The 10,000-nt window shown below is 43.5% G+C and overlaps 1 protein-coding gene across 4 annotated transcripts in view; it reads left to right on the top strand.

Moving 5' to 3' along the window:
• The window catches only part of LOC120548309 (spectrin beta chain, non-erythrocytic 1-like), a 92,756-nt gene that overhangs the window by 23,543 nt on the left and 59,213 nt on the right, over positions 1–10,000 (top strand). For 3 of the 4 annotated variants that reach the window (XM_039784457.1, XM_039784453.1, XM_039784455.1), the window contains 9 exons: positions 724–911; positions 1,254–1,371; positions 2,735–2,893; positions 3,355–3,450; positions 4,635–4,841; positions 5,789–5,942; positions 6,200–6,351; positions 7,454–7,672; positions 8,748–8,828. In XM_039784457.1, coding sequence (XP_039640391.1) covers positions 724–911; positions 1,254–1,371; positions 2,735–2,893; positions 3,355–3,450; positions 4,635–4,841; positions 5,789–5,942; positions 6,200–6,351; positions 7,454–7,672; positions 8,748–8,828 — 1,374 coding nt within the window. Of the gene's footprint in view, positions 1–723; positions 912–1,253; positions 1,372–2,734; positions 2,894–3,354; positions 3,451–4,634; positions 4,842–5,788; positions 5,943–6,199; positions 6,352–7,453; positions 7,673–7,699; positions 7,751–8,747; positions 8,829–10,000 lie in introns of those variants that run through there. The other variant, XM_039784456.1, reaches the window with a different exon arrangement.

Below are 10,000 nucleotides of genomic sequence, written 5' to 3'. Positions count from 1 at the left end.
CTTTTCCCCCTCTCATTCCCCCTGCTCTGACTCCTGTTGTTTCCCCTTCTCATTCCCCTCCTCTGGCATTTCCCCCTCTCATTCCCCCCGCTCTGTTTCCCCTCTCCATTCCCCCTGCTCTGGCGTTTCCCCTCTCATCCCCCTGCTCTAGATTTCCCCTCTCATTCCCCTCTGTTTCCATGCTTCCCCCTCCTCATTCCCCCCTGCTCCATGCTTCCCCCTCTCCATTCCCCCTGCTCTCGCTTCCCCTCTCATTCCCCCCCCCCCCTACATGCTTCCCCTCCTCATTCCCCCCTGCTCAGGCTTCCCCCTCTTGCCCTTGCTCCTGCTTCCTCTCATTCCCCTGCTCCTCCCCCCTGTCTCCTCTCTTCCCCTTCTGTCCCTATTCCCTTTCCCTCTCATTCCCCCCTCTCTGCTCGGCCTTTCCCCCTCTCATTCCCCTGTTCCCCTTGCCCCTTTCCCCTCCCTGCTCTATGCCCCTCTCATTTCCCCCTGCTCTGGGTTTCCCCCCTCACCTTCCCCTGGCCGTCTTCAGGCCCAGTATACCAGGATGATGATGAGATATTTAGGTTTGGCCCTGTTAGTTTAAACAGAGATTAGTTCTTCTACTGGAGATAAAAGACACTTGGTGTAGCCCAACTCTCCCCCAGGATAACTGAGAACCTTCACAGACTTTTTCCTAACCTCCTAACATGTTCCCTCCTCCCGCGGTGTGTTCTCCAGGTTCTGGACAACGCCATCGAGACGGAGAAGATGATCGAGAAGTACGAGTCTCTGGCGTCGGACCTGCTGGAGTGGATCGAGCAGACCATCATCATCCTCAACAACAGGAAGTTCGCCAACTCTCTGGTGGGCGTCCAGCAGCAGCTGCAGGCCTTCAACACGTACCGCACGGTGGAGAAACCGCCAAAGTCAGTCCACTCTGTATATATATATATATATACACACACACACACACATACACACACACACACACACACACACACACACACACACACACACACACACACACACACACACACAGCACACACACAGAGACAGACATATATATATATATATATATATATATATATATCATATTTTGACTCAATCACACACACACATTCCCGCTGTGTGACTTTGGGGAATCCAAAATGAACGCTTTAAAAACACCAAAGTGTAAAATTATATCAGGATACATATCAGGATACATATATACATATATACAATACAGCATTTTAAGTGTGTGTTTGTGTGTGTGTGTGTGCGCGCAGGTTCACAGAGAAGGGGAACCTGGAGGTTCTTCTGTTCACCATCCAGAGCAAGATGAGAGCCAACAACCAGAAGGTCTACACTCCCCGAGAGGGCAAACTCATCTCCGACATCAACAAGGTCCCCTATCCTCATTCATATCATATATACTCATAAATGCATCATTTACTAAAAGGTGTTTGGGATCTAACGTAGAAAATTTTAATGTACTCTGAACAAAATTATAAATGCAACACATGAGCTGAACTCAAATATCTAAGACTTTTTCTACGTACACAAAAGGCTTATTTCTGTCAAATATTGTTCCTAAATCTGTGGTAGTAGCTATGTTTCCATCCACACGTTTTTATCCGAATTAAGTGATATCGAATGAAAAGTGCCGTCATGGAAACAGTAAAATTCAATAGAATTTCATGAAGATCAACTCAGAGGAAATACGTTTCGGTCTCATCTGATTTTCTCTTCATCGATATATATATATATATATATATATATATATATATATATATATATATATATATATATATATATAGATCGGCTTATGCGATGAACGCTGATGGAAACGTTATTTGCCGAATAAATTAATGAATTGCGATTACGTTTTAGGTCATTTTATGGTTGCAACCCGCCACAAAGTGAAGAAGAAGAAGAAGTTGTAGTTCATTCCCGCCCAGTATTTCCTCTCTGTTTGCACACATGGCGGGCATCAACAAAGACGTGATGGGAGCAGACGAACGAGGAGACGAGAGACTTTTTGAATTTAATTTACGAGCAAAATATAACGGCTATTTTAGATAGCAACAATCTAAGAAATGTGCATCTGCATCATCATAGCAATGTGTTGATAGCGTCGTTGTTTTCTTATTATAGCTTGATATGTCGCTATCAGCTGGCACATTAGCACTATTACAACTTGTGCAATATTTTGTGCGCAAATGTGTGCTTGAATGTTGTGCGATTCAGTGCGAAAATGAACGAAACACCTGTCTCAAATCAATTCGATATACCAATTTGATCGCAAAACAGCATGCGACGTCATCCCGCAACAGGTTTTTATTGGCTTTAAAGCTGCTGGATGGAAACACATTTTCACACTCAGCTTTATTCACATGAGTTTTTTTTACCGAATTTCAGATAATTCGATTGACAAGTGGATGGAAACTTAGCTTGTGAGCACTTCTCCTGTGCCGAGATAATCCATCCACCTCACAGGTGTGGCATATCAAGATGCTGATTAGACAGCGTGATTATTGCACAGGTGTGCCTTAGGCTGGCCCCAATAAAAGGCCACTCTAAAATGTGCAGTTTTACTGTATGGGGGGGGCCCGAAAACCAGTCAGTATCTTGTGTTAGGGTTAGAGTTGACTTTCATGGGAAGAAGGTTGTGAAAACACGGGTTACGGGTTGCCTGGGATGCAGAATTATACAACATAATTAAGACAACAATGCAATAATAACAACGGCTGGTGTGCGTTTGTTTTAGGCGTGGGAGCGTCTGGAGAAGGCGGAGCACGAGCGGGAGCTGGCTCTGCGGACGGAGCTGATTCGCCAGGAGAAGCTGGAGCAGCTCGCCCGCCGCTTCGACCGCAAGGCCGCCATGAGGGAAACGTGGCTGAGTGAGAACCAGCGGCTTGTCTCCCAGGTAACACACGTCTTCCATACCATCATGAACAGTCAGTCACTTGTTTAGTGTGCCGATGTGCTGCAATAGCAGCAATCGGCAGAATGACTATTATCCCCCATACTTATTATTCCGCCACATTTTTGTCCCGCTACTAGTCACGGAGCGTTGCCAACACATGCACACGAAATGCATCAAAACGTGTGTAATGACCGGGAATGGTGTGCTATGACTTTTCTAAGAGATTTGCCGCACGGTTTTTACGAAATCGGCAAAAAAACGCCACGAAATTTCCCATAGACTTTAATGGGAAATCTTCATGAAATCGCTTAACATAACGCAAAACAACTCCCCTTTGGGGCCATACTGTATCGGCATACTTTAATGTCCCTATCTCCTTTTCTCTCTCCTCTCCTTGCCTCTTTTGCTTTCTCCCCTGCTTGTCTCCCTCCTCCTCTCCTCTCCTTGTTTCCTTTCCTCAGGATAACTTTGGATTTGACCTGCAGGCCGTAGAAGCAGCTACAAAGAAACATGAAGCCATAGAAACGGACATCGCCGCCTACGAGGAGCGAGTTCAGGTCAGAACGAGACAGAATTACGATGATGAAACTATTGATTGGTCGGTGATCGGTGCAAACATTGATCACAATCTAAGCCTTGATCCGATCAGATACAGTCTGATTTAAAGAGTCTCTCTCATCCATGATTATGGGATGGATGCAGACTTGGCTGGTCGTAGTTTTATTTAACTGACGGATGAAACATGGTCACTGGTAGGGGATAGCGTGTGTGTGTGTGTGTGTGTGTGTGTGTGTGTGTGTGTGTGTTGGCATGTGTGTGTGTGTGTGTGTGTGTGTGTTTTTGCGTGTGTGTGTGTGTTTTTGCATGTGTGTGTGTTTGCATGTGTGTGTGTTTGTGTGTGCGTTTGTGTGTTTGCATGAGTTTGTGTGTGTGTGTTTGCGTGAGTTTGCGTGTTTGTGTGTGTGTGTTTGTTTACGTGTGTGTGTATGTATGTATGCGTGTGTGTGTGAGTATGTGTTTGTGTGTTTTTGCATGTGTGTGTATGTATGTGTGTGTGTGTTTGCGTGTGTGTGTATGTATATATGTGTGTTTGCATGTGTGTGTGTTTGCTTGTGTGTGTGTGTTTTTGCATGTATATGTGTGTGTGTATATGTGTGTTTGCATGTGTGTATATATATATATATATATATATATATTTAATTCATGGTCTATAAATCTAATGTACGTTTGTATATGTGTATGTATGTATGTATGTATGTGAAAGTATACATAAATAAGTGAAGAATTAAATAGTTTAGTATTTAACTAAAGTAGGACCAGAGAAGTTGGCTGAGGATTGAGTTTATGTTTTCTTGCCTGTACCGATGTTCAAAACAAATTAAACTTTATAAAGAATGTCACTGTTGGAAAACATTTAAATCTGTTTTTCCGACATGTTTCAAAGCGTAGGAAACTCAAAACAAGGAGACATCTGTCCTTTTTGTCTTCCATTCATCCCTCCTCTCTCTCTCTGTCTCTCACTCCTCTCTCTGTCTCTCACTCCTCTCTCTCTCTCTATCTCTGTCTCTCTCTCTCTCTCTATCTCTCCCTCTCTCTCTGTCTCTCTCTCTCTCTGCCTCTCTCTCTCCCTCCCTCTCTCACTCCTCTCTCTGTCTCTCACTCCTCTCTCTCCCTCTCTCTCTCTCTCTCTCTTTCTCTCTCTCTCTCTGTCTCTCTCTCTCTCTCTCTCTCTCTGGCGCAGGCGGTGGTTTCCGTGGCCAAAGAGATGGAGACTGAGAATTACCACGACATCAAACGCATCACGGCGAGGAAGGATAACGTGATCCGTCTGTGGGAGTACCTGCTGGAGCTGCTGAAGGCCCGGAGGCTGCGCCTGGAGCTGAACCTGGGCCTGCAGAGGGTCTTCCAGGAGATGCTCTACATCATGGACTGGATGGACGAGATGAAGGTACCATTTCAGAAGCTCCGTCTCCGTTCACTGCCTGCCCGAAACAATTTGGGGTCCTATGCGAGATTTCAGCTGTTTCTGTTGCTTTTTTCCACCAGTTTTGTTGACTTTTTGCCCTTTTTTTTTGTTGCTATTTTTCTGCCATTTTTCTCAACATTTAAAAAACGTTTTTTCAACACGGTTGTTTTTCTATGAGGTTTTTTTATACTATTTTCACAGTTTTTGCCGCTTTTTCCCAACTTTTTTGCCGCTTTCTTTGAACACTTTTGTGATTATTTTTTAAAATGTTTTTTTTTGTAATATTTTCACAGATTTTGCCACATTTTTGCTGCTTTCTTTTAACACTTCTGTCGTTTTAAAAAAATATATTTTTGTCACAGTACTTTATTTGCAGCTTTTTTGCCACTTTTTTCAACATGTTTTTTCTATGTTTTTTTTTTTTGGTGCTATTTTCAAAATGTTTGCCGCTTTTTTCAGCACTTTTCTCTTTTTAGAAGTCTGGAGCGAGTTTTCTGTTTTAAGGCGATTCAGCAGATTTTTTCGGAGAATCTGATCCAGTGACTTAGCTGAGAATGCACCGTGGAGTCAGACTTCATACTACTGCTAATTTACTGGTGTTAAATCCTACATGTGTCAGTCGCTAGAGGACGTCCTGACCTTTGACCTCTCTGTCAGTGGTTAGAGGACGTCCTGACCTTTGACCTCTCTGTCAGTGGTTGGAGGACGTCCTGACCTTTGACCTCTCTGTCAGTGGTTGGAGGATGTCCTGACCTTTGACCTCTCTGTCAGTGGTTAGAGGGACGTCCTGACCTTTGACCTCTCTGTCAGTGGTTAGAGGACGTCCTGACCTTTGACCTCTCTGTCAGTGGTTGGAGGACGTCCTGACCTTTGACCTCTCTGTCAGTGGTTGGAGGATGTCCTGACCTTTGACCTCTCTGTCCCTGTAGATGCTGCTGCTGTCCCAGGACTACGGGAAACACCTGCTGGGCGTGGAGGACCTGCTGCAGAAACACGCGCTGGTCGAGGCCGACATCAGCATCCAGGCCGACCGCGTCCGCAACGTCAACCGCAACGCACAGAAGTTCGCCGACGATATGGAGGGTGAGACAGACAGAGAGAGAGACAGTGAGACGGAGAGACAGACAGAGTGACAGACACACAGACAGAGTCAGACAGACACACACACACAGACAGACAGACAGACACACACACACACAGACATAGACAGGCACACACACAGAGTGAACAGACAGACCACAATTTAGCTCATCATCTCTCTCTCTCTGTTGTTTTTCATTCAGACAGAAATAATAATCATGACAATTCCTCTTCCCCCCCTTCCTCTTCCTCTTCCTCAGGTTATAAGCCGTGTGATCCCCAGATCATCCGGGATCGGGTCGCCCACATGGACTTCTGCTACCAGGAGCTGAGTCAGCTGGCGGCCGAGCGCCGCGCTCGCCTCGAGGAGTCCCGGCGCCTCTGGAAGTTCTTCTGGGAAATGGCCGAAGAGGTTCAGTATCATTATTCCCGTTATTATAATTATTCATATTTTACATTTTTATATATATATATATATATATATATATATATATATGGGCGCACGCTCCACCAACTGAGCTATCCGGGCGCCCCTTTTGATGATTTAAAAAAAAAGTTTTTGTCTTTTTTTTTTTTGTTTAAGCTTTTTTTAATTCATGGTCTATAAATCTAATGTATGTTTGTATATGAAATTATACCTAATTTTTGAGTTTAAAAAAGCTGAATTTATGAATTATTTTGACTAACTTTATATCAGATGTTGATGGATAATCACAGACTAGTTTATGTCAAAGTTTAGTCAGGAGACCAAAACCATTTAAAGAGTTTTTTTTACAAATGCTATAAAATTGAGCAGAACACCCCAAATTCACTGAAAGTAATCATTCATTTTACCTGCGAAGAACATCCATGCATCAGTCTTAATTTAGGCCAGGGGTGTCAAACTCAACTTCCCAGAGGGCCACACTGGAAAAGGAGAATCGCATCAAGGGCCAGACATGTAGAGTTTAATTTTCATGCTTTTATTTCGAAGAAGTCAAATACCTTTGACTGTATTATTCCATTTCTCATATAGTCTTCTCACGTACAGTTTGGTCCACATAAAGCTCTAAAAAAGGCGGCAAATAGTTCCTTAGAAATCTTAGAATTCAGCAAATCAAGCAAAACAAAGATTACATTTTAAAAGTCGACTCACAGCCAACCTGTTTCCCAGCTTGAATTTAGAAAACTCTTCTGCTGCTGGGGGAATTTCTGGGAGTCTCAGAGTCGGCAAATCTGCCAAATTATTAATAGGCCAATTTGGTTGAAAGAACCCCATATTTCTGATATGAAAAACTTTTGAAAACGGGTCAGATTTGACCCGACTCGCACCCGAAGACAACACAAGGGTTAAGAAGCTGATGTACTGCGCTTACTCCTTGTTGTCTGGAGTTTGGACCTTCACAGTTGAAAGCAATTAATTGTAAGTCGCTTTGGATGAAAGCCTCCGCTAAATGACATGGAATGTAATAACAACGCCAAACGTTTTATTTGGGACTAACTAACCGGGTCCTGAATGTGTCTTTGGCGTGCAGGAGGGCTGGATCCGGGAGAAGGAGCAGATCCTGTCCTCCGAGGATTATGGGAAGGATCTGACGGGAGCGCTGCGACTGCTGAGTCAGCACAAAGCCTTCGAAGACGAGATGAGCGGGCGCGCCGCCCACCTGCAGCAGACCATCAGACAGGGAGAGGAGCTGGTCGCCAACGGGCACTTCGGAGCAGACAAGATTAAAGAACGCATCCAGGACATTCAGGTACAGACAGACAGGTAGACAGGCAGACAGGTAGGCAGGCAGGCAGACAAGATTAAAGAACGCATCCAGGACATTCAGGTACAGACAGACAGGTAGACAGGCAGACAGGTAGGCAGGCAGGCAGACAAGATTAAAGAACTTATAAAAATTTAAACAGAAAAAAAGATAGACAGACAGTCAAAGAAATTTAAAGAAATATTGGCAAGTTTAATTATAAAATAAATAGAGAGAAAAGTAGAGAAGGATTAAGAAAATTTAAAAGATTTAGAAAAAAGGGATACAGGACATTAAGCATAAAGGTAAAGAGGGAGAGAGAGGGTGGTTATTAAGAGGGAGGCAGGTTTTTGTTAAAAAAAAAGATAGAAGATTAAGAGGGAGAGATATAGGGGGGGAGGGGTGGGGGGGTTTGGGGCGCTAACAAGATTAAAAAACGCACAAAAAGGTTTTTAGGCAGGCAGGGAGACAGGCAGGGAGGGGGACGGACAGAAACACACACACAGACACACACACACACACGCAGGGGGAGAAGGGAGGGGGCGCAGAGAGAGGAAGAGGCGGGCGCACCCCCAAACAAAACACCAACACCAACAAGCAAACACACACACACACAAACCCGCACCCACCCAAACACACAGACACCCACCCAACCACACCCCCCCCCGCCACCCACCCCCCCAGCCAGCCAGCCACACACAGACTGTTACTTAAAAATGAAACCTGTAGTCACTTTTTAAGAAATGTATGTAAATGATCGAGAAGAAACATGAACACAAAACTTTTAATATGAATCCTATGAGCCTAATGTTGTAACTATGATTTCCTAACACCTCCCTCTATCTGTCTCCCTCTCTGTCTCTCTCCTCCCTCCCTCCCTCCCTCCCTCCCCTCTCTCTCCCTCCCTCCTCCCTCCTCCCTCCCTCTCCATCTCTCCCTCTTTCTGTCCCTCTCCCCTCTCTCTCTCTCTCTCTCTCTCTCCCTCCCTCCCTCCCTCCTCCCTCCCCCTCCCTCCCTCCTCCCTCTCCTCCCTCTCCCTCCCCCCTCTCCCTCTCCCCTCTCCCTCTCTCTCTCTGTACAGGAGCAGTGGGCGGCTCTGGAGCGCCTCTCTGCTGTCCGTAAAGCTCGCCTGCAGGAAGCCTGCAACCAGCACCAGTTCCAGGTGAAAACTCGCTTCTTCCACCCAAGATTCAGTTCTTCCAGCCAGAAAAAAAATAATATTAAAAAAAATATATATATTATAATATATATATATATTATAATTATCTGGATATCTGCAGAAATCTAGAAAGCATTGGCAACAAAAAACAAAAAAAAACAATACAAATGTTCTGCTCAGGCAAAAAAACAAACAATAGATATGACCTTCATAAAATTCAGATTTTTCCTTTGTCAAATAAAGAGTTTTTTTAATGTTTTCTGTAGAGCCCGACCAATATCGGCGGGTGATATCATCGGCCGATATTAGGCATTTTCCAAACTATCGGTATCAGCGTTTATAATGGCCAATAAATTAATATTTAAAAAATAAAATAAAAATGGACGAAATCCCCTTCAACCATGTTCTGAGTGTTGGCGTTGCGTAGTCTGTCCACCAGAGGGCGCTCTACAGCGTCATGGTGGGTAACCCTTTAAGTTTCATATCTTAAGTTTGAATTTTTATACATTTTATTTATCAGAATTTAATATACTTAATTAATGAATTAACTTAATATATTTTGTAGGGCTGCTCCCTCTTAGTGGATTAGTGGACTAATCGGTGGTTTTGGTCTTAGTCAACCTAGATCTCTTTAGTCCATTAGTCATGTCTGATGCTGTTTTTCATGCTGAATGACTTATTTCCAAGAAAGGTACGAGCTCATCTCTGGTAAACACAAGAATTAAAGTGGTGCTTTTAGCAGGACTCTTAGTGGAGAAACTCAGATTTACAGATCGGTCGATTAAATCAACTAATCGATGAGTCGATACGATTGAATGTGTGTTAGTCGACTAAGAATTTCTTCAGTGGAGCACAGCCCTACTATATTTTGATGTTCTGATGTGACAATAAAACAAACAAGTTTATTTTTAAACATTATCATATTATTTTAGTGAGGACTCATAAAATACTTCAATGTTAGGGAGATTTGTTCATGTTTTGTTACGCGTTTCTGGATTTTAAAAATATATATATATCATATTTTTAAATCACCAAATATTTGTATCGATATCGGCCTTAAAAATCCTTCATCAGTCGGGCTCTAGTTTTCAGTTTCTGCTCAGGCAACAAAAAATAATAGTTTTGTATTGTTTGATAACATTAAACGGATCTTTTCCTTTTGTAAAATTTATAAT

The sequence above is a fragment of the Perca fluviatilis genome, chromosome 19, assembly GCF_010015445.1.
Source record: "Perca fluviatilis chromosome 19, GENO_Pfluv_1.0, whole genome shotgun sequence".
In the NCBI taxonomy this organism is placed as follows: domain Eukaryota; kingdom Metazoa; phylum Chordata; class Actinopteri; order Perciformes; family Percidae; genus Perca; species Perca fluviatilis.
Note: the sequence above shows the minus strand (reverse complement) of the source record. Positions and strands in the feature narration are given on the sequence as shown.